This window comes from Lichtheimia ornata, assembly GCF_029851405.1.
Source record: "Lichtheimia ornata isolate CBS 291.66 chromosome Unknown scaffold00008, whole genome shotgun sequence".
NCBI classification, from domain to species: Eukaryota; Fungi; Mucoromycota; class Mucoromycetes; order Mucorales; family Lichtheimiaceae; genus Lichtheimia; species Lichtheimia ornata.
In genome coordinates, this window is record NW_026695328.1 from 223,640 (window position 1) to 251,474 (window position 27,835).

At 43.5% G+C, this 27,835-nt stretch overlaps 9 protein-coding genes across 9 annotated transcripts; 3 read left to right on the top strand and 6 right to left on the bottom strand.

Moving 5' to 3' along the window:
• Positions 1–330: 330 nt before the first annotated feature.
• On the top strand, positions 331–5,540 carry O0I10_002714 (uncharacterized protein; the record flags this gene model as incomplete). Its single annotated transcript, XM_058482794.1, has 23 exons — positions 331–429; positions 530–901; positions 962–1,026; positions 1,088–1,184; positions 1,261–1,361; positions 1,421–1,521; positions 1,573–1,637; positions 1,696–1,792; positions 1,848–2,107; positions 2,168–2,379; positions 2,432–2,535; positions 2,593–2,730; positions 2,789–2,951; positions 3,013–3,087; positions 3,154–3,251; positions 3,309–3,784; positions 3,849–3,967; positions 4,029–4,102; positions 4,167–4,398; positions 4,454–4,519; positions 4,582–4,728; positions 4,785–4,888; positions 4,951–5,540. 23 exons carry the CDS (start codon positions 331–333, stop codon positions 5,538–5,540), a joined length of 3,855 nt encoding a protein of 1,284 aa, XP_058346361.1.
• An 81-nt stretch (positions 5,541–5,621) lies between these two features.
• Positions 5,622–6,196, bottom strand: O0I10_002715 (uncharacterized protein; the record flags this gene model as incomplete). The annotated part of the gene is made up of 4 exons (XM_058482795.1): positions 5,622–5,656; positions 5,715–5,786; positions 5,841–5,922; positions 5,996–6,196. The coding sequence occupies 4 exons, from the start codon at positions 6,194–6,196 to the stop codon at positions 5,622–5,624; spliced, it is 390 nt and encodes a 129-aa protein (XP_058346362.1).
• A 196-nt stretch (positions 6,197–6,392) lies between these two features.
• Positions 6,393–7,173, bottom strand: O0I10_002716 (uncharacterized protein; the record flags this gene model as incomplete). Its single annotated transcript, XM_058482796.1, has 5 exons — positions 6,393–6,457; positions 6,528–6,549; positions 6,616–6,821; positions 6,886–6,963; positions 7,029–7,173. 5 exons carry the CDS (start codon positions 7,171–7,173, stop codon positions 6,393–6,395), a joined length of 516 nt encoding a protein of 171 aa, XP_058346363.1.
• Positions 7,174–7,362: 189 nt separating this feature from the next.
• On the bottom strand, positions 7,363–9,817 carry O0I10_002717 (uncharacterized protein; the record flags this gene model as incomplete). Its single annotated transcript, XM_058482797.1, has 3 exons — positions 7,363–8,261; positions 8,321–8,763; positions 8,844–9,817. 3 exons carry the CDS (start codon positions 9,815–9,817, stop codon positions 7,363–7,365), a joined length of 2,316 nt encoding a protein of 771 aa, XP_058346364.1.
• A 1,832-nt stretch (positions 9,818–11,649) lies between these two features.
• Positions 11,650–11,958, top strand: O0I10_002718 (uncharacterized protein; the record flags this gene model as incomplete). Its single annotated transcript, XM_058482798.1, has 1 exon — positions 11,650–11,958. One exon carries the CDS (start codon positions 11,650–11,652, stop codon positions 11,956–11,958), a length of 309 nt encoding a protein of 102 aa, XP_058346365.1.
• Positions 11,959–12,641: 683 nt separating this feature from the next.
• On the top strand, positions 12,642–13,930 carry O0I10_002719 (uncharacterized protein; the record flags this gene model as incomplete). The annotated part of the gene is made up of 6 exons (XM_058482799.1): positions 12,642–12,765; positions 12,830–12,864; positions 12,934–13,003; positions 13,080–13,101; positions 13,180–13,360; positions 13,427–13,930. 6 exons carry the CDS (start codon positions 12,642–12,644, stop codon positions 13,928–13,930), a joined length of 936 nt encoding a protein of 311 aa, XP_058346366.1.
• Positions 13,931–13,975: 45 nt separating this feature from the next.
• Positions 13,976–14,917, bottom strand: O0I10_002720 (uncharacterized protein; the record flags this gene model as incomplete). Its single annotated transcript, XM_058482800.1, has 1 exon — positions 13,976–14,917. The coding sequence occupies one exon, from the start codon at positions 14,915–14,917 to the stop codon at positions 13,976–13,978; it is 942 nt and encodes a 313-aa protein (XP_058346367.1).
• Positions 14,918–15,131: 214 nt separating this feature from the next.
• O0I10_002721 (uncharacterized protein) lies at positions 15,132–17,053 on the bottom strand (the record flags this gene model as incomplete). The annotated part of the gene is made up of 4 exons (XM_058482801.1): positions 15,132–15,616; positions 15,684–16,039; positions 16,117–16,179; positions 16,245–17,053. 4 exons carry the CDS (start codon positions 17,051–17,053, stop codon positions 15,132–15,134), a joined length of 1,713 nt encoding a protein of 570 aa, XP_058346368.1.
• Positions 17,054–17,254: 201 nt separating this feature from the next.
• O0I10_002722 (uncharacterized protein) lies at positions 17,255–18,352 on the bottom strand (the record flags this gene model as incomplete). Its single annotated transcript, XM_058482802.1, has 2 exons — positions 17,255–17,520; positions 17,575–18,352. 2 exons carry the CDS (start codon positions 18,350–18,352, stop codon positions 17,255–17,257), a joined length of 1,044 nt encoding a protein of 347 aa, XP_058346369.1.
• Positions 18,353–27,835: the final 9,483 nt, after the last annotated feature.

A 27,835-nucleotide genomic window follows, 5' to 3' on the forward strand; every position in this document is an offset into this window, starting at 1 on the left:
AAACCATTTGCTTGTTTTGCTGATCCATATGTATATCCTTAATATCAAACAATGGAACAGCATCATTGTTCACAGTACCATGTGCTGTATCCCCTTTCAAGTAAAACGTAGTATAGTACGCCCTTCTATTAATGAACAATGCAAGATCCATTGTTAGCGTTATCAATAGAAAGTATAGGTTTTTGTCGATGTGAATAATCAAAATAGGGTGTATAGCACGGGCGTTGGTATGGCAACCAAATCTCAGAATCATGCACACCCTTTGGTAGGCTATCACGCGTGTAGCATCATCTTTCACCGCTCTCTCTTTCTTCTAGCCAACATTGGTTCATGTTTGCTTATCATCGATCGACCTCCCACAGCACCGTCATTCAACGCATTCTTACAGGATCATTGACAGGCACTGGTCATGACGTTGTTCTCGTCAAGGTAGCGTCTTTTTATTATCCCACCTCTTCGAAATCGTGCCATTGACTTTCTACTTTCGATTCTCATTCACACTCACACACACGCATACACGCATACTCAGCCAACGTGTTTGGAACTTCGACAACTGAATACGTCTGATGTTATTGACGACCTATTGACTTTGAGCTTTGAACAACCATCGTTTGGCAATATCACGGATGCGAACGTGGTTCGGTGTCGTTTTCTCGAACAAGAAAAGCGTGAGCAAGAGCAAGATCAAGAGGATGAAGAGGACGAGGATGAAACAGAAGATATGGCTAGTATCAGCATTGATTTTCCATACGTCGTCAAGGTGCGTCAGGGACATACACCGGTACAAGGGGACGATGTGATCGTGGTCATTTCCGAATACGGCAAACTTGTGTTTATGACCATTGCCACACCTCAAGAGGGTCATCTCTCGCAAAAGGGTCGTTTTGAGCCATTGGCTGAGGTATGTACTTATCCATTGGGGGTGGTAAGTTTGCATGAAATATTCAATCCATGGTTGTAGATATGTATGGATGAACCTGGGTTGGAATTTTCAAAGGTGAACAAGCGACTTGCCGTTGATCCCTAGTAAGCATCGATCATCCTCAGCAATTCGAAAGGTCCACACATTCATAAACTTCAATCCTAGTTCAAGAGCCATTGCTATATCTGCATATGAGGATCGCTTTGATGTCATGATCATGGGCGAATCGATATCAAGGACCCACTTTGATCCTATTGTCGGTGTAAGTACTCAAGAAACACATACATGGGCAGAGCCGACTTTGAGGGAGTAATACTGATTTGGGTTACGTATAATAGAGAGGATCGATCGAGGAGGAAGGCATTATTTGGCACATGGAGTTTTTGCACACAGAATCGAATTCGCGTGATAGGATCCTATTAGCCCTGATGATATTCAAGTAAGGTCGATGATCACATGCGAAGTGGATTGAATTACTTAACAAGGATTCTATGCTAGCGATGTAGAAGTGAAGTGCTGGATCAGCATATATGCCATAGATGCTACCAATCCCGAAGATGTATTAGTGGAGCGGATAGGACGACTACCGTTGGATGCAAGTAAGTAACTTTTTAAACCATCAAGGGGATAGCATATTAACTCGACCATAGATGCACCTATACCCATTCTCTTTATTCCTTTGAAGCATCATCCAGAAGCCTTTGTGATTATTACAGCAAGTACTTCACGATCGGTGTATTTGAGCATGTCACTTATGTCCAAATGTGTTTTAGAATTATGAAGCAGCGCTTGTCACTGTGGAGGATATTGTATCTGGCAACATGTTTTATCCTACTTGCTTGATCCCGCGTCCCTTTGGAGAAGTCAACTGTACGTATGATGTCTTTACTGTGTTCATCATGTATTAACCAAAAGACTGCAATAGGTCCGCTTATGACATCTTTTGCTATCCCTGTGGATGATTCACCGATACCTTATGTCTACGTTGGGTCCGACAATGGTAATTTCTTCAAGTTGTCATTTCCTTCTCCTCAAGCCATGAATTGGGATATTATGGAGCGCATCAATCCAGTTGGATCAAGCATGTGTGTCTTGGGTGTGATGGATGTTCCAGAGAACGAAGGGGAGTACCAAGCAGATATCGTGATCTATGCGGGAGAAGGTGCAGATAGTCAAGTGCTGGCAGTAAGTAGCTAAGGGGGAGAAGAGTGAGCGATTTTATAACTGTGTTTGGGTCTCTTTCAGGTTGACAGGGAACATAAACGACCTCCCCTGCTGATACAAAGTTTCGAGAATCGAGCACCGATCACTGATATGCGAGCAGCAATGTCGGCGGATGAATGTGGGCAAGACACAGTTGTAAGTTGCTCTGGTCAAGGCGGGCAAGGCGCATTATGTCTCTTTCAACGTGGCATCAAATCCAAGACGATAGGCTCATCATCCAACCATTGGCAACAGTAAGCACTTTACGAGGGCGATGGGATTGGAATTATCTAATCATGTATGTAGAATTTCTCGGGTTTGGAGTACCGTTATATCCGACGCTGATAATAGCCTTTTACCGCTACTTGTTACTTCATCAGCTATCAATTCCAAGGTCTTATCCACTCGACGTAAGCAAAAAGATTCATAATGAGTACCGATGACAAATACTCTAACTTGCAAGGTAGATGGTGATATCAGGGAGCTGGAGCAATTGCAAGCGGACAAACGGCTAGTCGGCGCTGGATCAATCAACTTGGATTCAAAAGGCTACCTTATCAAAGCGTATCCTGACGAAGTCGTTGTTATCGACATTACAGCTCAAGGTTAGTGATGCTGTCGATGTCATTTCGTTTCCTTTGAATTAAACTTATGCTGTGATAGATCTTATTTGCGCACGGTGGAAATCCTCTGGCAATGAGACCATTACCCTAGCAGCTGTATTATCTTGTGCAAATCCAGGCAGTGCTCAGATAGCTTTGGTTGTGTTTAACGATGGCGAATCTTCCTTGATAATTCTCACCCCAAAGCCAGCCTTCGACCACAGGTAAGGATTTGTCACCAATGCATGTATCTTTGTGGGCAATTTGACTAACATTGGATGATAGGGGGATCATTATAGAGGCGACTTCAAGATCATCATGTCAAGCAGAACCAAGCTATTTAGGCTACTTACAACTCAAGTATGTGCGCTTTTATTGTGGATTGTAATCGGATGCCTATGGTAGGCTAATGAAGTATGATGATAGGAACCAAACTCTGCTGGCCATTGGTACCTTTAAGCCGTCTGTACAATTTTATGATACAAGCTCTCGTAATCTAGAACTTTTGGAGGACATCGATCTAGGTAATCATACACCAAATGGTATTGCTAATCCAAAAAGTGCTGATTCAATTTCTCTAGCGATGATCCAAGGGCTCGATAATTGTGCAATACCCCATTCCATGGCTGTGATCACATCTGAAAAGGAAGAGGAGCAATCCATTCTCATGCTTGGATTACGAGTTGGATCTATTGTGTTTTTCCCAATTGAGCATCAAGATAAGCACCTCTTTGACAAGAAATCAACTCCTTTTATTCGTCAACTTGGACGACGCGCTGTCAGATTCGACTCGGCATCATCATCATCATCGTCATTATCGTCCATACTCGCACTTTCTGATCAACTCTGGCGTGTGCAGTACAATGACTTATACCCTGACGCTGTCGAAATTGACCTCGTCTTGCTACCTTGGATGAAGGATATAGAGCAAGTCGTCTCGTTTTCCATTGATGGCATGCATCGCGAATTTACAGGTGTTGTGGCGGATGATTCTCTTCATGTTGTACAACTATCAAAGCAAAGCACGGTTGCTGCAGAGAAAATCCCCCTTGGAGAGGTAAAAAAAACATTCCATTATGCATGAGATACATACTATGATCGCCCCTAACGGTATCACGTAGACACCTACCCGCTTTATGCTGGATAGCGCTTTTTCACACAATGCCTTTGTGCTTACCAGTGCCATTGACAGTAACAACTTTCGCAACAAAAATACATTACACCTTGTGGATACGAGAAGGTAATTATCAACAACATGTATCGTTAAAGTCGACTCATTTTGAGATACGATATCGCAGCAGCCCGAGCAACCAGAACCAGATTCTTTTGAATGAAAGAGCATTTCAACCTACCGATGAGGTGCTTTGTATGACAGGTAATTGTTGATTGGATGTTCAACGACAAAGGATGGTGATGATTCACATAAATGAATATACTAGAATGGACATTACAGCATCGTAACAAGACCTATCGCTATCTATGTCTTGGTGTTGGGCAGATGAATATGACCAGCAATCGAACACGGATCAAAAAGATAGGAGCTGAACGAGGCACCCTTATGATTTATCGGCTGAAACAAGGCAAAGATGAGCGTGTCCGCTACACATTACGTCCGGTGATGAACAAAGACTTGACAGGAGGTGTCTTTGCCATATGTCCACATCCAGCAGGGTAAGAGTAGAAACATGAGAACGTGAAGGATACGTTGTTCTAATGCCCATTATAGTCTTTTGTTTTCTGCAGGTCCCGTGTTGTACTTATACCAGCTTGATACGGATGGCAAGGAAGCAAAGTAAGTCATTGGTTGATGGGGGGGGATTGAAGACATGGGTACTCACATGTCTATCTCAATAGATTGATCGAGATTACCAAAAAGCCTCTTCGGTTCCTGATTACTGGTATCCAAGTTGACGGCGATAAAATATGTGTCACCTGTCAAGGAGATTCGATTTCATACTACAGATTCAATGCAGAAACAAGCAAACTTGAATATTGTAAAAGGTATTTATTAAAGGGAAGAGAGCGAGAGACAAGCGATACTAATAACGTAATCTTAGCGATATCTCTGCACGAACTATGCTCCATTCAATGATGCCACATCCTCAACTCGTCGTCGGCTCAAATCAATTTGGTGGATTAATTGCTCTTTGGGACAATCCAGGTAGCATTGTGTATGGGGAAATGCAAGTTGAATAAGAGGTTAATGCGACATGTCTTTATTAGAGGATCGATCGTTTGAGCAAAGATTGCTGACCAGCTTTTCATTTCATTACCCTGATATCCTGATTCGCCCTTCATTGACATCTTTACTATCGTCCACCACGCTGGAAGTCGTCACTCATGCCGATTGTATTGATGGACACATTTTACCTTGGGACTCCTCCTCCTCATCCTCCTCATCGAATGAAACGACGACGACGACGACAATCAAGCCTATTCTATGTGCTGGTGTCTCTGGTGGTTTAATATCGGTGCATCGTGTCAGCCAACCACTGTATGAATTACTTTATGCACTTCAAGAACGATTGGTTCATTTCGCTCAATCCTTATATATTCTACTCGGCTCTCCTCGTGATTTTCAATGGTATCATAACATTGGACAGCGAGAAAAACATGCACTTGATGGTGATCTTCTCAGCTTATACCTGCGACTTGAATCGGATGAACAACACCAAGTGGTAGAACTTGTGGATGACCAACTCTTTTCTTCCATACTCGACCCAGCCAAGGTGTTCCTAGACCAAAATACCACATCCACCCAAATAGCATCATTGCTCGAAAACCTGTTGCGTGCGCTTGAACGGTGCTGCTAGGATCGGATTTTTTGCAGTCGTCGTTTTATTGTGTGTGTATGTGTGTGAGTGTCGAGAAGGGGGGGAAATAAAAAAATCAGTCTAATGATGATGTTCCAATTGGAAACGGACACCACCTATAACGTACCCAATGTGAGCAAAATGTTTGATAATAAGGACAATGAAACCACTTACAGTAGCCACAAGGGTGAGCACCAGGCTTATCCAAATTGATATAAACCTTGGGATGACCAAGAGGACCACCGCCTATGTAACATTCAATCAGCTTGGATCCTCATACTATGTATATAAATATCTTACCACCATCACAAGCAACAACGCGCTTGGTGGACATGCGGACAGGCTCTTCAGCAATCAAGTCAATGGCGGCCATGGAGTTGGGCTAAAACAGTGAATGGGGTCAGCATGACACTCGTCCAGGATTAGGTGTTGGAAGGAGAAAATCTTCAATCTACCTGAGCCTCCAAGTTCATTTGTTCGAAGCGAGGACCGGACATGGCGACATGTTTGGCACGTTGGTTTTCACTCCAGGTGGTGGCACGATTGGGAGATTGAGCGACGGCAGGAGCGACTTCCTTGGCTGAGACTCGCAAGCTGGTGCTGTTGGTGGTGGTGCTGTACAAGCGAACCGATCTTCTCAACACGGTGCGCAACATGGTGAAGAACAAACAAAAAGATACTACAAGACGATACACACACACAATACCTACAAACCCAACTTGAACTCTCAACCCAGATTTGCCGGTGACGTCAATCTCATCCAATACACACTCACTCACACACACACACACACACATGAGAGTCAGCTACATACTAGTATACAACACACCCCATCCATGCTTTTATTATGTATTATCCACGTCTAGCAGGTGCACTAGGTGTCCATGGTTCGGGTTCATCACCACCTTCTGGAGATCCTATTGATATAAATGATTTAGTTTTCCATCGCCCCTCCTCTTCTTCTCCTCCTTGAGGATGATAGCTTACCCTTCTTAAATGCCGGTAATTCCTATAAAAGAAAGTAATGTCCAAGCATGAGATGATGCATTCTATCCACTTTTCTTTATCCAATTACCTTTTCCTTTTGTTCTTGTGCTGCTGCTGCTGCTGCTGCCGGCTCTTGGTGTTGCTTGTTGGCGAGTCGCAATTTCTCTTCCCTTTCGGCTATCTCGAGTTTGCGTACTCGTTCTCGTAATATAGCTAATCTTCTTTGTTCTTGAACCAATTCTTGGATACGTGGTGCTTCAAATCGAGTATGGCGTAACCATGCTTGCCATTGTACTATGCCCCAAAAAAAGAGAGTGTGAGTTGCCATAGCAAATAGGACGCGTTCGCATTATCTAACCTGGCAACTTGTTTTCTTCAAACAGACCCACATCCCCATCATGCTCCTTGAGCTGTACCCACCGTTTCCAGCGTCCTCCTATGGTTGCTCTGTTATTCAATTGGATCGGCAAAACGTCATGGTTGCACCACCATTGTGATTACCAGGGTTGTTTGGGTTGGGCATTTCCCAGTATTCATTCCCGTCGAGATCCCAGCCCACCATAATGTGCTTCTTCCAAGGGAAACGGCTGGTCTTGTAAATGAGTCTTAATCGTTGGAGGGTTGACAAGGGCGCTTTGCTAGACATGGCGCGATGCAGTGGTGGTGGTGTCAAGTAGTAAAATAGATTGTAGCCGAAAGGAATGCCGCTCTCGGAACCATCAGTGGCTGATATACTGTGTAATGTAACAACTGCATGAACATCCCCACATGAAAATAAAAGATAATCTTATTTTATATATATACAATACAAGACGTTGTTGACAAGTTCTATATGCTAATTGGGGTTGGTTACTTTAAAGATCCAGGCATATTGGCTTGCATTAATCACATGATCTGATATTTCAAGTACGAGTCGTCCCTGATCATCCAATGACCAAGAGATTTGCTGCCCTGCACAAGATACTTTACCCAGCGTTGGGTGAATGGGTATAGGTGCATCGATCACAAGGGTGGTGGTCGAAGGTTTTTCAAGAGTGAAGATGTAAAAGGCAGTATCGGCCACAGTGAAATACAATCGATGGCCATCATCCATATCATCCACGCCATCAGGAGCTGCCCAAAAGGTGGTTGTGTTGAAAATAGCCTCTTGAGCTTCATAACGATCAAGCCATTCACCCATCTCGCGTAAACGTGTATTCATGGGTTCAAGCACTTTGCCCGAAGCATCAGGGCCCATGTTGAGAAGAAAGTTGCCTCCTCGAGCCACTGTGGTGATGAGTTCCTTGATAAGTTCTTCCGTTGTAGCATACTTGTCTTTGGGTGTTGCTTGATTATAGCCAAAAGAATAAGGATCGATACCACGAGTAGCTTCCCAGAACCGATCAGGGGCTGTGTCCACCGTTTTGTACTCGACGGTGGTGAAATCAGAAGCTGAACCATCCCCGCACCTGTCATTCACTGCCACCTGTTGACCACGACTGGCAGCAGCCGAAAAGTATTCCTTTTGCCATTCAAGCGAATCATGAATGCCTCCAATATCGCACCAAAAAATATCGGGTTGATGCTGTTGCAAAAGTTCTTTTGCCTGTGGCACTTGCAATTCATGGACAAAGTCATCAATCTTGCGATAGCCGGTATAAGGAATCTCCTTTTGGGTATATGGGTTCATGGGTGGACCATGCCATCCAAGAGAATCATCCTTGTATTGTGGATGATACCACTCGGGGAGAGAAACTATAAAGTTGTAAAATGAGTCCATGTATACAACATCACTACACAGGATATCAACATACAATAAAGACCTCGCTTTAAATGTGGATATGAACTTGCAGCTGTTGTCATCAAGTCCTTGACAATATCTCGTTTAGGCCCCATTTTGACAAAGGATCGATCCGTGACCTTGGTATCCCACAAGGCAAAGCCATCGTGATGTTTGGTGGTGAACACGAAATAACGTGCATGTGCTGCATCCACGAGATCAAGCCATGCACGAGGGTCCAAATGCGAAGCGAGTTGAGTTGAATTGATAAAGTCGTCATAGGCAAAGTCAGCTCCATAGGTCTTGTTGTGGTATGCGTACGTGGGATCGTTTTCATGATTCATTTGCCACCAATACCATTCGCTGTATTCCTTGCCCACAGGTGCCCATGCAGGTACCGAGTAGAGACCCCAATGGATGAAGATACCAAATTTTGCATTTTGAAGCCATTCTGGTGCTTGATGCTGGTTGACTTGGCTACAGCAATAGTAGTCATGTGTTGTGTAAGTATCTCTTTTACACACACCCAATGTATGTCGTTATGCACATGTACATACCTTGGTGAACCAAAATCCAATGTGAAGGTCTCTTGACAACAATCACCTAATGCTATGGTAACATCCATCTTGCTACTTGTGGTGGTGGTAATGACACCCCTGACAGTAGTCATGTGTCCTGGAGCCAATTGTTTTAACGTTGCACTTTTCTCGTGATCATTGATACTAATGTCAACTGGTCCCTGATACTTGGGACTGATATTATGTACCAGCACTTCGACAATGGCTTGGTTATTGGAAGCCCATCCTGCCGAACGTGCAGCAAAAACCTTGAGATTGGATGATGATGATGATGATGACCGGTAGCCTGTCATGGCAAACACGTGTAAATGATCGTCCGCGGGTAATGTAATAGAGCGAACGCTTTTCCTTGGATCCACAAAGACCGGTAATGCATACAATGCGCCATCACGCGTGTCACTTGCACTGATCGGGAATCGCTGCTTCAAATAGCGTAATTGATGCAGGTGTTGGGCCTGCCAATCTGGTACACTGATTCGAACATCGCTATGTGTATTATCCTTGTATAGCACTCGTACTTTACTCGGCGTCGTAGGTCCAAAGCTTGCAGAGGTAAGGAGATAAAGTGCTCCCAAAGCGGTGTTGTTGTTGTTGTTGTCGGCATCATCATCCAATGCAAGCGTTTGGCCCTTGGCTACCATGTTGTCTTTTGAATCTCCAATGAAGGATTTGAATGAGATGGCATCTATTGACATGGTGGATGATGTGTTCTTTTGCAAAAAATAATGCCCTTGACCATCAAAGTCGGCACCATCTTCATCTCTAATGCCAAATGCTCGATGATTCAGCTGGTCTTGAATGTTGTAGGTAATAATGGCATCATTGTCTTTTGTCGTTGTGATGGCATTCGTCGTCGTCGTGACAAACAAAATAGCAAATACAAGGGATATGGCCGTTGTCTTGCCTTTGGGATTATGATTAAAGCTAGGTAAAAGAGGAAAAGAGAGTTTCATGCTTCTCGTTAAAAAAAGAAAGAGACCTTTTCTTTTCTAAATCAACGAGTCTCCTAAAATACCCCTTTTTAGTAGAGCACAACGTCCGATCGGATATTCTCCTTATGCGTGGATATCGTTAAGATTTGATTGAATGACCTGGTCATTATGTACTTGCCACTGCATGCAGCATAGTTAATCATTTACTCATTCACAAAGGCGACGACGAGGTATGTGTGGCAAGTGAATCATCCTGTGGTTTGTCATGGGAAGAATACATATGCACATAAATGTTCCTGCATCATACATGCTGTACTTTCATGTAACCATGGAGACAGGCGGAGGATGATGGCATCCTATCAAGCGACACCATCGTCAATCCAGTAGTAGTATGCAGTGTAGTCGACAACACGATCATCCTCAATCAAGCCTAAACGGGATATGGGCGACTATACTACTGCTACTGCTATTGCTGCTCTCGTGGTGATGGTGGATAGCGACAACAAAGCTGGCTTCGAACTTGCCATTAATTAAATCGTTGCACTTTTAAGTATCCGCGTTGCCATGGCATGATGACAGGCCTGGTGACATACTCAGGGTGTGTGTGACGCAGTGGCCACAGCGAAAAGATATTGGCATGGTGTGACAACAACAATCCTGCAACATGGAGTTACACATAAAATCTTCCTCTCTTGTTTCAACTTTGGAGCCATACTTATTTTCTGATGAGTGGCAAGTGCACAGAAAATGAGACCAAGAATGGAAGTGGATAATCTACACATGCATACCTTTCGCACAGTTGGCTACTTGAGCCGATAACATGTGACTATATGCTATAGCCAAAGTATGTATGTGCGTAGGTGGCAGTACTGTAGTGCCACACAGGGATTACCATGAGCATGGTTTAAAAAAGTGATGCCTATGGAAGTAACATTATCAAGATTACAAGCATGCAGCTACATTACGATAACGTCTTAACCCGAAGCTTGTGGATAAAAGGCGCACATGACACCTATATTTTCACGGACTGGAAAGCTTTTTTTCGTAAGGTGTATGGGGGCTCACAGCAGCTACTGAGACACTGGGACTGATGACTCAATCAGCTGAAAACCAAGTTGGTTGGGGGGGGTCCAATAAGAGAAATGGCCATGTACGTACGCCTAGCAGTAGTAGGTAAGCCATCATAGTTTAGCTTTTAAGCAAGTCAAGTCGTCAAGTAGGCCATAGACTCGAAATAATTTTCTAGCAAATGCGTGTTGTTACATATTCAGGGGTGGTGGCAACGATGCTGCAGCAGCACATTTCAAACAAAAAGGTCAAATGATCATTTCTTTCCTCGTCACGGTCAACAAGGGCAAGTCATTGGAACCATGGTTTTCCCACACACTCACAACACAATGTCTTTTTCAGTGCCCACCTATGAATGATGCATGGTACATTTAAATTGCGTAATGAGCCAACTGCTAAACAATTAATCATGAAATGGAATGAATCGGCAGGTGTCGGTCAATAGCACGATGATGATGATGATGATCCAAATGCAAATAAGAAAAAAAGGAGGAGGAGGTGTGTGGTTGTGTGTGTGTGGATGTAGCAGAAAATGATGCTGTTTGGAGGATCAAAGAGGGTTGTGGCTCATGCCATCAAAAGCGTGTCATGTATGTATAGAATGGAACAAGCAATGGGTGATAAAAAATGATAATGACAATGCCGTTGCTATCGATAACCACCCAATGTAGACTAGTCTGTTAGGTGGATTATCATGCATATCTTGTTTTATATAGCTTTCTTTCACTCCCGACCCTACTGTTTTGCTTTCTTTCCCTTTTGCTTGTTCTTGAACAACCATCACCATGCCCCCGGTTCTCCAGAATGATGCATCACCTTTTTACATGAATAGCATTATGAAACGATTCGGCCATCATTTATCCACAGATCAAACGCAACATCTCACAGGCCGTATGGCAGCATCATTGCATAGTGCTCCTGAAGGTTCAAGTTGCTCTTTACCACGTTCCATTAACGATGGCAACAAGGATCAAGAAAAGAAGGAATTATCAAATTACCATCCACTTCACCAAGCTCCTATCAATAATGCATCTTCATCTTCGTCATCATCGGTCAATCATCCAACACAACAACAAGCATCCAAGAAGCAATGAGTAATAACAACAGCCATACACACACACATTCTTGTTCTTTTATGCCGGCCTGCCCCAATGCATCATCATGATGAAAATAAAAGAAAGGGAGACACGCGTCACACCTGCTGCTGCACCATTTGTCCCTTGCTCTTTCTCTCTCTCTATGCAGGCCCTTTGATCCAAGCTCGGTCATGCTTTAAAAGTCCTCATTCTTTGTAAGACAACTCGACACCCTTAATTCATTGTTGTATATAAAGAACATGTATGATGCGTACATACCGAGGCATACTTTGCCACGTGGATAAAGGGGAACACGCCATGTTGCAATGTACAAGCGGTGTCTCATGTCTTGTGTTATATAACAGCGATAGAGGAGTACGAGATGGATATCGTCTTTGTAATGTGTTACAAGATGCTATTACTACAATTACAATTTGACAGCACCACCATCTCCTCTCGAATGATTTGCCTATGGGTGGGCTTTTTTTATGTGAATCATGCCCCCATTCAATTGCAAACGTCATATGACGATGATGAATCCGCACATCCATGGATACTCTCACCACTGGTAAGTGATCGCACACACATACACAACCCCACAAAGCAAAATAAAGGGAACGTCACCTGTGTAACGCGCGCTTTTTTATATCAGGTACCATTGTTCATGCGAGTCTTTTTTTCCTTTCCTTTAGTTTATTCTGATGCATTCTACTACACTACGCGAAAAAGGTCATGTTGACGTCTCTCCTCACCGTGAACGTGGACCTGTAAACATATACTACGAACTCCATGGCGATGGGCCAGAACTTGTGTTGCTTGTCATGGGTAAAAAGAAACACGATTGCGTGCCATTGCCATGACGACCATTGACCTTTGCGAAAACGTGTAGGATTGAGTACACCATGCAGTGCATGGGACTTCCAGGCAAGTTTTCATACCTGCACTCCCCCCCTTTATGGATTCAAAAGATTGACGTTGCCGTTATTGTTGTAGGTGGATTATCTTGCACGTTCTGGCAAGTACTCGGTGGTCATTTTCGATAATCGCGGCATGGGCCATTCAGGTACGGTTCTTTATTGTTCTTCTCTACTCAACCTAGACCAAAACATGCTGAATTATATATGTCATTGTGTATGTAGATTCCCCACTTGGCATCTACTCGTAAGTTTGTGTCAGCGCAAAATCACCTATTTTGGGGAATACAAAGAGGCCCTTTTTTCACATGTTATTCCGAAACAGGACATCACAAATGGCCAAGGACGCATTAATCTTATTGGATCACTTGGGATGGACAAGACGAGTGCATTTGGTGGGTATCTCAATGGGTGGTATGATATCACTCGAAATGGTAGATGCTGCCCCAGCCCGATTCCAATCCTTGACCTTGACAAGTACCACCGCTAAACGCAACATTCCCACTGTAAGCGTCGTCCCTTCGTCATGTTTATTATCGCCGACGTATTCATCCTAACTTATCATACATCAGTGGACCGCCATCTCTTCACTCTCCAAGATTGTGCTATTCTACCGTAATCCACGTGACAAGTTGAAGGCAGCCATGGAACTCGTTTATCCTGAAACGTGGTTGAGCCAAAAGCCTGAACATCCCGATCATGCCGAGAAATATGATACCAACCGAGAAATGGCCACAGCAAACTTCATCAGCCATGTCGCTCGTTCTCGATTACAACCTCTCAGGGGCAACATTGCGCAAACAGCAGCATGTTTAGGCCACTCCTTCTCGGATGATCGACTTTTAAAGATCAAATCAAGTGGACTTCCTGTCATGGTGATTACAGGCACTTGGGATAACCTTGTCCGTCCCCAATACTCGTATCATTTGAAAAAGGTGTTGAATCCTCGCTTTGAATTATTCAAAGGTAGTGGTCATGCCATCCCCGAAGAACAACCCGAACGTTACAATGCTTTGCTGGATGATCATTTTACCAATGCCAGTGTATCCCATACCTCCCAAGAATCCAAATTGTAGTAGTCATAGTTATCATCGTTTATACATATGTACAAATCAAATGCGTTATGATTTACTTGACGTGGTATCAATACTATCATTAATCCTTCTTCTTAATGCTTGTCCCAATGTCTGTTCGTTCGCCGAGGATGAAGTGAGGAGTGTGTTGATGATACGATCAAGGACTGGAAGCATTTGACGTGGAGGAGGGGTCGATGGCAATTGTGATGATGAAGAAATGAGACGTTCGAGTGCTTTGAATTGACCACGTGTCACCAACCAATCCATGTAGTACGCATAAAGACTCCATCCCGGTTTAATGGTATCCACATGGTGTTGAAGATCGTTCCATAAGAGATCGACTGCATGAGGTTCCTCCGCCTGGATATAATAGCGTAGCATGACACTGTAATCGAAAGGATGACGAGGACGCACCTGGTCTAGATATTGCATACGCTCGACGTACATGCGTGCTTTATCCACGTTGCCTGCCTTGACATGCGCATCAATAAGGTACGTGAACGTGCGTGTTGTTGGCATGAGTTTGAGTTGTTGAAACACCTTTTCAGCTGTGGATAATGCATCGCATCGTATAAAGGCTCGTATCAATCGATTGTACATGGCCACACTGCTGACTTGGCCTTTATTCATCTCACGCCACAATGACTCCAGCTCGCTCACCGTCGTGGAGGGGTCATCGAGTTGTTGCTTGATGGCATTGAGTCGATGGAAAGGGATCGTGGTGGCTGGTGCTGTATGCCCTGTCAAAATGACTTGTTCGATAATGTTGGAATACGATTTGGCACTCTTGGTCGATTGCTTTTGTAAATAGTCGCGAAATGTCGAAGTGATGTTGAAATAAAGCTCTTGTTCTTCTTTGGGTGTAAGAAACCGGTCAAACCAACTGCGTTTTCGAGAGCTTCCATAAAGTCGTACACAGGATTGACGTGCACGTAGACGTAATAGTAATCGAGCGCGTTGTAGTAAACATGGACGAGTCAAGAGCATCGTATTGAAAAAGGGAAAGAGAAAGAATGGCTAATTCAACATGTCGTGTCGTCGTGTCATGTAAAAAGAGAGAGAGATAACAACATGTGCATACTCCGATTGTCCGGGATGAAATCAGGTGATGAGTAAAATGGTTCGGATTGCAATTATCATGTACAAAAGAGAGCAATATATATATATATACAAAGGTAGAACAACCAGCCCAAACCCCCCTTCACAACTTTTGTGCATAAGCATGATGCAAATTCATAAACGCCCAATGCATCTCAAGCTCTTCATCCATTTGTTCCAATGTTGCTCGTAATCGTTGATCGGTCCAAGGATCATAGTCATCCACAAAGTCGCTTGTATCATCATCATCATAGTCATCATCATCATCATCATCTTGAGTATAAGCCGAATGATCGATATAGGTAAAATAAGACGAGGATGAGGACCGCTGTCGTGGTCGTGGTGATGGTCGACGTTTTCGTTGTTGTTCGCGTATATGGATCATTTCAATCATATCATGTAAATCGTCTCTGAACATGACGCCAATGCGACCACCCCATACCCCAAGAGGAAGTGATGTATGCTTGGCATGATAGGCGTAACCATGCTGTTGATGCATCTGTTCCACAAGCTCATGGAAGAAAAAGACATCTTGTAAATGTTGTGCGAAATGTGGATCAAGGGATCTCCGTTCCATCAAATGAATGACTACATACGTATACAATAAAATCATTGGTGTCACATAATAAAAAAAACGCTAGCATGTCATACATACCTTGTGCATTCAATTCTTGGGTCATTGGACCAATATGTGGGTTCCCATAGATACGCATATCCAATTCCATCATTTCTACGTAACCTGAAGGACGACAGAGCCGCCAACACTCTTGCACAATATCACGATAGAGATCGGGTGGTAATGAAAAGATGAGAAATCGCCCATAGATGAAGTCAAATTGATCCTCGGACAAGCGTTTGAGGTCAGTCAACATGTCATGTTGTACACGTATGAAGCGAAAGTTGCTGGGCATCGTCTTGTGTCGATCCAATACATCACGTTCATCCATGCCTAATACCCAACAATGCTTGTATTTCTTTGCCATGTCCATACACCATGATCCATCACCGCAGCTTTTGATAGTCATCATCACATGTGAGTGCATTGCATTTTAAAGTTTCTGCTTTTTGTTGTTATGGTGGTGGCTTACCCAATATGCAAGATCTTTCTTTCTTTGGAGGGGTCCGAGAGATTCACAGGACTATAAAACAACCTGTTGTGGCTGTGGTGAGTGTATGGTCATAGTAATGCAATGTTTACATCGTCTCCTCCCCTTACCCATCTAAAGCAAGACGCACTAATTCTTGGCGGATAATCATGCGATCAGCGCGTGGCCATGATGAATCCTTGATCTTGATCTTCTTGGGTTTTTCCTCGACCACATCCTCTTGTTTATGGTGAGTAGTAGTGGATGGAGTCATGCTATGATGATGTTGATAATGATGGTTGTTGTTGTTGTTGTTGTTGGATAGTAATGTGGGTGAAAGCACAACATCCATGTCATATGACAAACGAGGAGGTCTAACGTCATCTCGATTGGTACGAGTCGTAGTAGTATTGGGTGGAGGTAATGAAAATACGGATGAAGGTCGATGTACAGATGCTGGTGGTGAACAAGGTGATACAGACATGCTGGTATGATGAGGATGATGATGATGATGATGATGAAACGATAATCGCTTCTCAGGATAGCTGGCTCCCAATGAAACAGTTGTTGCTGCTGCTGCATGATGGCCATTCGTCGCTGTTGTAGTGATCAGCGGGTCTTCGTTGCCTTTCCATATTTCATTCATGGCCGATGCACGTCGTGGACTACTGGAACATGAAGGATTGTTGGTAGAAGAATGGAAGGAGGAAGTCGAATAAAAACAAGTATCGATGGTACCAGCCACTGATAACGTAATCGAAGGACGTGGTACATTAATAGGTTCAGTGCTTGTTACTTGTGGTTGTGGTTGTGGTGGTTGTGAATAAGAAGAGGGTGATGATGTATCGTCGCAAGAAGGTGAATCATCACTACTGCTATATCGACGAGTCCATTGTGATAACCACGAAAAGAGTCGAGATGGAGGACGATTCTTGGTCATTTAGGATGGCATGTGGGAAAAGTAAAGTAAACAGGAAAGAGATGCAATCATCAACACATGCACACACACCAGCAGACTTGTAAGGTGGCGCTTTGTGCACCCAGCATGAGAAAGAACGCACACACACGCACGCACACACCCACACGCAATATTCAAACACAGAGCAATGATGTTGATGATGATGATGATGATGCTTTGTTATTAGATAATATGATACACCAGATAGTTGGGGAGTCCCCAGATTTGGTAACCCAATGCCTTGGCCATCTTGGCAAATCCCTCTGTCTCCACTTGATGCTGGAATGGAAATGTAGGAAATATGGCTCCTTCTCGATGAACTGCCGCCTTGACCAAAGTGCATGTACCACCTACTGCATCCAGTGGCACGGTATGAAAGAGCTCCGTTTGCTCATTTTCAAATCGCATATCAATCAACAACTTTCGATGTGTCTCCAATTCCGGGTATCCTATAATACCATTGAGTATACTCAACACTTGGTTATATCATTCATTCTTATTACCTTCCACCAATACATCCTCTTCCTCCAACGTCTTTTGAAACTCGAGACTTTCAGGTGTTTCCTGCCAATTGTTCTTGTCATATCCACCTTCTTCATTGTAAGAATGCCACCAACAATTGGGAACCAAGACATCCTTATCCAATGCAATCAACTCTTGTAACATGGTAGATGGATATTCAAGCACATCGCCATCGAGCCATAATACCCATGATGTTTCCTCTGACAATGCAGCTGATAACAATGTGTTGCGACTTTTGGCCATGATCTTTCGGCGTTCGACTTGTACACCAAATGCATGTCGTTCTTCCGTATTGGGGAGATCAAAGTCGAAATCCTTTTGATAAATACTGATTCGATGAAATTGTTGCCATGACGACTGTTGCGATGATATCCATCGAGCGTGATCCTGTAACTTTTCAATCGTCCCATCTGAAGAATCGCTCACAAGAAATCCAAGTGATATGAGGTGATGTGGATACGTCAGTCGGTTCACGCTGTCAAAGTAGCGTTCGATAAGGTGTGCAGAGTCTTTAAGCGGTGTCAGAATCAACACGTGTTCATTGTGCTGTTCATGGTTGGTCGCATTCAACTTGTCCATGTCGTAATACTGAAATCGATGAGGTCCACTGCTGTGGAAATGACCATTCATAAGACTTAAACTACTGCTGCTGCTGCTTTCTTCAGTGCATGTCCGGCTCGATGACAAGGCCAAAAAGTAAAAGAGGACACAGCTTGCTAGGATAACCGAAATGACCTGGACTCGTGTGCTGAACAACATGTTGTTGAAGGCGGGAAAGAGAGTGTATATATGTGTGTGGAGTAAACAAGGGCGATTATTAGTTTGATACAAGTAAAATAAAGAGAAGGGGGGTGAAAATGCTGCTGCTGTTGTTGCTGCTGCTGTTTTTGTTGCTGCTGCCTTTCCAAGGGGAGCTTTTCACAAAAGGGGTAAAGGGGGTTGTTGTGGAGGAAAAGAGTGTATGTAAAAGATAAAGTAGTTGGGTGACAAGAAGGAAAAAAGAAAAAGAGAATGAGATCAAAAACAGTTACAAAATAGGAATCAAGGATCGCCATTCATTCGACTAGCTCATTTAGACTGATTCCGACAACACTGGGTGGTATCTTTTCCCTATCAGCAAAAGTATAGTATAACATCACATCCACCAATACCTCTTTGTGTATCAAATCATGATACAGGTGATCCTTCTTCATTTACCTTTACTACTAGTCAATAACCGAAGGAAGGATATTCATCCACTATACTCCTCCCGATTACATAATAATAGAGCGGTACCAATTCAGCGGATTGAATACCAGCATTATCTTTCAACCGGCATGAACACGCTATAGAGGGAAACCATGACATTGTTGATAGCCGTGTACTACTACTTTTGTTACGGATACGCCTCCTCTTTGATTATGTCTAGAATGATCTATCCATATTCATCGTTCACATATACAAAGAACGCATCTTTGTTTGTTGAATGGTGCTGATTTATTTGCCACAAAGGTACACAAGTTTTAAGGAGAAGAGAAGAGGAACGAAGCAAATGATGATGCATAAAAACAAGAATGGGCGGGAATGCCACTGAGTATCGTTCACCGTAGTAGTGCTTGTGTCTATCCCAAAGCCATCCTCCTCGCTCTCAGAGATTTACCGCCAACAATGACAACAACACAAGTGCCAAAATACTTTGTAGCCAATGAATGTCGGGTGTTGTTGAATAAGAAGCTCGATGTTACACACGACCATGTTACACGTGTAAAGTGGATTTACATTTGCTCCTTTACTTTTTGACTATATACGACTTTAACTCTCGTTTTGACTCCTCGTTCATTATGACTAGCAGCTTTTGAACCTTATGTTTATTGAAATAACCTATGCTATTCAAATGGCATGCGTCATGGATCACGCTTACGATGTACAGCGACAACAGCAGCATATGGGCGTTTATGCACGCGTTACTGGTGAGAGTAAAAGTAGGTGATAAAGACGTTGAGGGAATTGGTTGATGTAGTATTGCTAAAAATTACACTCACACAAGCAACGTCTTTATGGGATTTGAGCACAGCAAGTGATTCGGTATAGCCGATGCTGTTTGATGATGATGGGCCTTGCCACATTGTTTATCTCTGATCCTGATTTATGATGGTGTATGGGTGTTTAATCACACCAAGGCTCTTCTGACACATGTCACTTGTGAAGGTACTATACCCCAACATCAATCAGCTCATCATGTAGCAAACATTTATTGCCCTTCCTTCCTTTGGTGATAACAGCAATACTCACGCCTGCAGCACACGAGAAGTTGTTATCGCCCACTTTTACCCCTGCACACTGTAGGAAAGTATGTAAACAACATCCAATAAACAAAATGTATTAAGGTATCATGTATATGACAAGCAATGGTTCCATATCACATTGGGACGTAAGGGTCGAGCTGCTTAAACCAATTTGCGTAAACCCAATCAATTCAAGGCACACAGACCTATATTGTTGATTTGGCCTCTCACTCATCCTGAAACTCAATGGAGGATCACTTTCTGTTGAGGTCGACCAACTCTTTATTGTATCAGAAAAGGCATATGCTTCGTCTTACAAGACCAATTATGAACCCACTTCTATTTCGTTTGTAGTACATTGATCAACCAGTAAGCAAGAAGGGAATAAACTAGCAAGGTCCAAGGGATAAGAAATAACGTGTCCTTCTAGCTACGTTGCAACCATCATCTTCACACTTGCTGCCATACAAACAACCAGCTATCCTGTGCCACTATGTTTTTTGACAGCATTCACGAGCTTCAACGGTCAAACGTGCTGCTGATCGGTGCTACCACCAAGTCAAGAAGATCCTTGCAACCTTGATTGTGTACTCCCATTCCTCACTTTTCTTGTTCTTGTGTCCTTGAGAAGCACGTTAGCAATCTTGTTCGAGAGGTGTGGTGAGGTTGAATGCTCGTTTGCTCATCGTGTCAACAGGATCGTTAACACCCGTTCCCTTCAACTTCTTTATTGGTTGCCATGATACCATACACAATGCCTTTCCATAGGTCACCAAGATAGACATAGATCGTCGTGATACATGCATGCAATGATAACAATAAACGTATACATTGTAATAAGAACAAGTGCAGGATTGATTTATTGGCATACAAGAGGATGCTATCTTCATTATAGTAAACAAGGGCAAGTGGGTGATCTATTACTACGTATATGGGAAAGGGAGACTCCTTCTAATACTACTACCACCTTCTAATACTACTATTATCATTTTCATATTTTGGTCGGCGGTCAGAACTGCTGGTATAACGCAACACTCCAACAGACGACGCCTCATCTTTCCTCATTGCAGAAGGGGAACCGCTTCACGTCTGTAGCGCTAGCGTAACCTTACACCCTGTCAACTGCGAGGTAAAGGAACTCTCATGCCAACCTCACAAGGAGCAAGGCATATACATACTCCACTCCTGCAACAATGACCAGAACACGCTTAGCGGATAACATCAAGTCATGCTACGACCCAAGAGCATCCATGAACACGACCAGCGCAACATGAATACATTCAGGCGGAGGGGTAACGAAGAAGGGGGAAAAAACCTCGCTTTGTTACGCGGCAAAGGCTAAGGAAAAACACCCCCTGTGCAGGCCACTCCAATCAACTCGTTCTAAAACGAACTTACATGAGTACACAGTGCCAAGATATGAATGAACAATAGAAAACTTACCGGGCAAGAGAAAGGAGGATACTGCGCCTCAGAGGAAAACGGCTTTGTTTTAAAAGAAAAAGAGCGCTCTTTCAAACGCGCAAATTTTTGAATCCCAGCGTGGTTTTTTTTACGTGCTTTTTTTCGCGCTTTTTCGTCCAATTTCCTTTTATACTCAGCGCGTTTCGCGTCGCGCGTTTTACAGGCTAATCTCTGCCTAAAGATGCCGTTTTTTCTTGTACATGTGGGCAAGTAGAAGGGGAAGTAAAATTGTGTTGTCATGGCAATCATGCAACTGACGCTTCCTATTGTGGCACGAAACTAAAGTGCCGACGCCGATGCGGAGGGACGTGCAGCTAACAACAGCGACGCCATGTACCACTGCACCTTCTATATACGTGCATGTTGATCCATTACTGTTTACCAAGCTATGTTGGATCAAAAGGATGTACCACACCTTCAATACTCAAATGCTGATACAAAGAACTCATGTATATGGACATGCTTATCAAGATGGCATCGACACAAGAGATTCGACACTCTTGGCTTAAGCTGCACAAACAAGTCGTCCTGCATCTTTAGCTACTTCACAATAAACAAAGACATCTTCCATTTAGCATCACGATTGAAGCATAGTAGAAATAAAGACGTCAATATCTCACAGTTTTACAATCAAGCGCGAGGGGCTATTGTTGGGTACCATTACTATGGGTTTATTGTATTTGAAAACAAGCGCGTCTATTTAAACCTATACAGCCCGCTGAGAAATGCCACTGCCTATCGTCTATCAGCGTACGAACAAAGAAGCTTCAACGAATGCAATGTGACAAAGGAACAGGGTATCACGATACTATGATGTAGATGATCCAATCTCGCTCTCTATCTTCGAAATCCTTCCTCCATTTCATTCCACAAACCAACCAAGTCGATCACACAGAATCAGCGGCTGTCGTTGTTGTATCATTGTATCCTTGATTGCCGCCGTCACAAGCATCTTCATCCATCATTGCAAACTAATTGTTGTGCGTGCCTTGATTCCGATATCCCAATATCATCCATATTGGGATATCCGCCTTTCGTCAAAGATCGAAGCTCTCTGATCCATGCCATTCAATCCATCATCATCCTCACCCGTATACATGTAACATGATCCATCCTTCCTGCTAGCGACATTTGAGGGTCACCTATCACCGTGCTTGGCTGCATCCATCCATCCATTCATAATCATTGCAAGTCCAACATGTTGATAGAAAGAATCGTTTGCTGGCATGCTTCCTTTTCCATCCGGCTGTTGGGTCAACCACTTCCTTAGTCATTGTCTATCGCAGCTCAATCAAGAGAAGAATGCTCGTATGGTGCAGTATAGTCGATGGCTGATATGGCATCATCCATTGGAATCCATATGTACCAAAGCAAGTTGATACACGTAAATAAAGCTGCTTCTCAATAACGGCTGTCTGCTGTTCACGTAAAAAGGATTGCAAGTAGAGAACGTCGTCTGAGACAAAGACAAGACCTTGTTGACAACGACTGCAGTTACGTTTGATCGGGAAAAGGAGTGTGCAAGAACGTATGTTGTACCAAAGTGACAAGGTTGTGAACTGTTTGAGACAATGAAGTAACGATCTTGCTGTTTGAAACTGCTGGATGAACGCTGTTACGTTTGATTGTCGTCGAGGATCGCACAAGAGAAGGTGAAGTGTCAAGGAACGCGGGTGTTGTAAGCGGGGTGCACACGCCATCAACGTGCCATTCAGTCGAAGTCGTTGGGATCAAGACAATCGCAGGATCGACATGATGAGCTGAAGCAGGACAATCGTTTAGAGATGGTGGCAGCACTTGAATGAACGAACAGTTGAGAATGGGAGGAAGAGACAAGAAGCGTGGAGCGGAAGAGCTGGAAATTAAGTAGACTTCTTTGTGTTGGATGATGTTTCTTTGTGTGTGCATTGCTCACCCAAATCCCATCGAATCGAGAAAGTTGAAGGATGGAGACAATGGGCTAGAGCAGGACAATCGTTCGTATGCATTGGATTGGACAACTATGGAGAATGGGAGGACTAAGGTTATTAACTGGCATTTTGAACTGTTCCTAAATAGTGTACAAGAATCATGCATCGCCTGTGCTGAATGACTCAATTTACGCAAACACGCCCTCTGCATCTTTTGCTCTATTATAGTCATACTACTTTACATTAAACAAAGACCACTCTTCATATAGCATCACTCTTACAGCATATGTAAAACATAAAGGTGCCTGTATCTCTAAACTTTACAATCAAACGTGGGCTCTTTAATAGACCAACGCGCTCGTCGGGGTCAAAGGAATCTTGTGTCAAAGTATGAAGTTCATCGTGGCCAATCCCAGATTTCGCAATGTCGCTACCAGCCAAACTGGATCCGGGGGTCAACCTCTTTCGACGACGACCAAAAAAATATTTTTTGGGCTGTTTGCGACATTGAACGCGAAACTTTCACACAAGGTGCTGTTGACCAAGCCGAGCCCATTGGTCTAATAAAAACCCCACATTTCATTGTAAAGTTTGGAGATACAGGCACCTTTATGTTTGTAAGCGTGATGCTATATGAGAAGTGGTCTTTGTTCATTGCCAAGTAGCTGGACCCTGGCAGAGCAAAAGATGCAGAGGGTCGTGTTGTGTAACACAGCTACGTTTGCATGAATGAAAGGGTCAATGTATAATTACTTTATGGATCATCTAAGAACAGGCATGTATTGCTAGCTGACGGCCACTTTTATCCAATCATCATTGTTGCGAGATCCACTGCATGGGAACGATGCCCCGCTCTAGACATTCATTTCCATGATTAAAGTAGGTTGATCCGAGCTGATTTGACTGAGCTGCGGCCAAAGAGAGATTACATCACTCTGGACATAAAGCACGCTCGATGTAGCTCAACCGATGTAATCTTGTGTGAGCGTAACTCAACCAAATCAGCTCGGATCAACTTACTTTAATCATGGAAATGAATGTCTGGAGCAGGGGCATTGTCCACCTACAATAGAATGCACAAAAGTTGGGAATGCACAAAAGTGGCTATTAGCTGCCAATGTATGACATAAAAGTGAGGGTTGCGTACCTGTCATGCATTGTCCCTGAAGTCCTGACTTTTTAGCTGAGTTACCCAAAGAGGTCCTTCTGCATCTTTTGCTCTGCCAGGGTCCAGCTACTTGACAATGACAAAGACCACTCTTCATATAGCATTACGCTTACAAACATAAAGGTGTCTGTATCTCCAAACTTTACAATGAAACGGGGGGTTTTGAATAGAGCAATGGGCTCGGTTTGGCCAACAGCACCTTGTGTGAAAGTTTCACGTTCAATGTCGCAACTAGCCCAAAAAATATTTTTTGGTCGTCGTCGTCGAAGAGGAGAGGTCGACCACCAGATCCAGTTTGGCTGGTGGCGACATTGCGAAATCTGGGATTGGCAAGCTTGATCGTGAAACTGGCACCCAAGGTGCAGTTGGCCAAGCCGAGCCCATTGCTCTAATAAAAACCCCACGTTTCATTGTAAAGTTTGGAGATACAGGCGTCTTTAGGTTTGTAAGCGTGATGCTATATGAAGAGTGGTCTTTGTTTAATGTAAAGTAGTATGACTATAATAGAGCAAAAGATGCAGAGGGCGTGTTTGTGTAACTTGAGTCATTCAGCACAAGCGATGCATGATTCTTGTACACTATTTAGGAATAGTTCAAAATGCCAGCTAATAACCTTAGTCCTCCCATTCTCCATTGTTGTCCAATCCAATGCATACGAACGATTGTCCTGCTCCAGCCCAGCATGTCCATCATTCAACTTTCTTGATCCGAGAGGATTTGACTGAAAAACGCTCAAACACAGAAGTATAATCCAATTTCACAAGAACCATTTTGCGAAGTTATTTGTAAACTGCCAGCTAATAGCCCATTCCTCCCATTCACCTTTGTTGTCCAATCAAATACATATGAACGATTGTCTTGCTCCAGCCCATCATTCCCATCATTGAACTTTCTTGATTCGAGATGACATGACTGTTGTTGGATCATCATTATTATCATGTAAGTGTAAAATGGCACACACCCTTTTGCTATACGTGAGGATCATTTCTTTTAATTACGTGTACCTATTGTCTATCGTGAGGGTGATGATCATGATGGGTGGATGGTGTGTGTGGGGTCATTGAGTGGCCTCAGTGTAATAGCAGTAGGCGGATTTAAACTTGCGGGACAGCAGCTCCACGACTTGAGAGAACGCTTTCTCTTCTTTTTCCCCCACCTTTCCTTATTCCATTCACGACATCTCGATCAAAAAAAGTGCTCTTGTTGGCTGTGAGGTGTTAATGTAGTTCTGAACATGCATTGTCAGGGAGCGAGTGTGTCCAAGTGCTGAGGAATGGAGCATGGTGGTTGGTTGGTTGTTGCCATGGCGATATTGTTGCTTCCTTTTGCTCGTTGCTATTCCCGCTCTACGCTTGGTGTCAACAGGTACATTCAAAGTCCAATGTTGCAGTCGAATTGGTTCCATTGACGCGTCAGCTTGTATAGAGGGCAAGTTTGGTTTCAAGACGTTGGCTGGTTTGGCGTTTTGTTTCGGCTCAACTATACTACACCATGGTTTTCGGTTTCCAGTAACCAACAACAACGGGTCTTTGTATATATGGAAAAGGCAATTACAAGGAAACAAACAATGAAAAGGGTGTTTATTGTGTGTGTGCTAATAATGAATTGAATAGGTTTCTTTGGTCAGGCAATGCAACTTGGGGCATCATCATCATCTCTTTGGGCTCAAGTCCCAGCCAGTATCAAGTGGCCGCTGCGTCGCTCTGCACTAGCCAAGTGTGCTAGAAAAGCTTCTTGGAACGCGTCCAGGGCTCTATAGGCCTGCGTTTGAGTTGAGGATGGGTCGATGACGATGGGTTGTTGGAAGAGCATGGTCACCGTGTTGAGGTAAAAGGGGATTTGCAATGGCTCGGCCGTGAATGTGTTGAACCAACACGCTCTTCTCGTGATAGGCTCGTTCTTTCCCTTGAGGATTTCTTTTCATGAGGTGGGAAAATGATTAGAAGGATTGGGGAGTATTCTTTCTTTGGATAGGATGAACGAGAACAACTATGAGCCTGGACTCTACGTAAGTGGTGTCCTTCCTTGCCATGGATCGAACTGGCCTTGCGTGATTCGTGCAGTGCTTTCTCAAGAACAAGGGATCGCCCGACGTTGCTCGTAAGGTGGTGATTTGGTTTGTGAATTCCTTCTGATTTGTTTTCTTCCTTGGAGAGGATCGCCTAACGATATACCAAATCGTCATCATTCCGGTACCAGATGGTCTAACTTGCCCGCTTTCTTATTTGCAGAGACGACGATTACGATGGTTACCACATTCACAACAATGACGATTACGATGATCACCCCATCTACAACAATGACAATGATGACGACAACGAGATTCAAAAGGAAGTCTGCAAGATCCCATTCTTTTCATATTGTGTATTTTTGGATGTTGGTGTGACGGATGAGATTGACGACTGGTGACGAGTACGAGTAGGAATGATGACGGAGGACGACTACGACGATGGTGGTGGCAATGTACAGTAGCAAGAGAGCTAGATGAAAAAGAGAATTGTTTATTTATTACACACTTGTTGGAGTTTGCTAGCTTGTGGATTACATACTATTGCTTCGAAGATGGAATAATAAAGGTGGTCCGGTTATCGGTCATGTAAGAAGTACATGGCTTTTGTGATACAATAAGGAGGAGTGGGAAGTGGGATGAGCTTGAGAAGAGAAAAAGTGAAGAGATCCCTCCATCGAGTTTCAGGATGAGTGACTCGGTCAATATGTATATGTATCTTTTCACATATACAAATTGGTTTATGCAGCTCGACTTTCTTCTACATGCAAATGTGATGCATACCTTGACACCATTGTGGATATGCTGTTACCGCATTCTTAGAAGCAATCATCATCTCGTCATTCATTTGTGTAACTGACTGTCAGGGACATTAATCTGATATAACCTACGATGCGGTTTTCCTCGGCTCTTCAATCTTTCCGTTAATGCGACCGACACATCCACTGGGAAAACGGCTCCATCAAGCACGGCTTATGAGTGAAACATAAACGTGCCTATATCTCCAAGCACCTGACTTGTATGCGGTTTTTAATGGAACAATGAGCTCGGCCAACGCTGCTGTATGGGGGATTTCGTTCAGAAATGTCTGCCAACTAACCAAAATATTACGGTCGTCGTCATCGAGAAGGAGATCGACCCCGGATCCAGTTTGACTGCTTGGTGGCGACATTACCGAGAATCTGGGATTAACGGCAGAGCTTGATCAGTGAGCTTTCACTAGATATGATGATAAACCCGTGCTCCCAACAAAAACACTTTTTTTCCTTGTAAGTTCATACGGGCAGCGCCACCATGTTTTGAAGCGTGATGCTATATAGTGAGATGCTGTTTCATTGTGAAGTAACTGGACCCTGGCAAGGAGCAAAAGATGCAGAGGGACGTCTTTAATGTTACTAAGGTTAAGATTTGGCTTCGGGACAATTACGT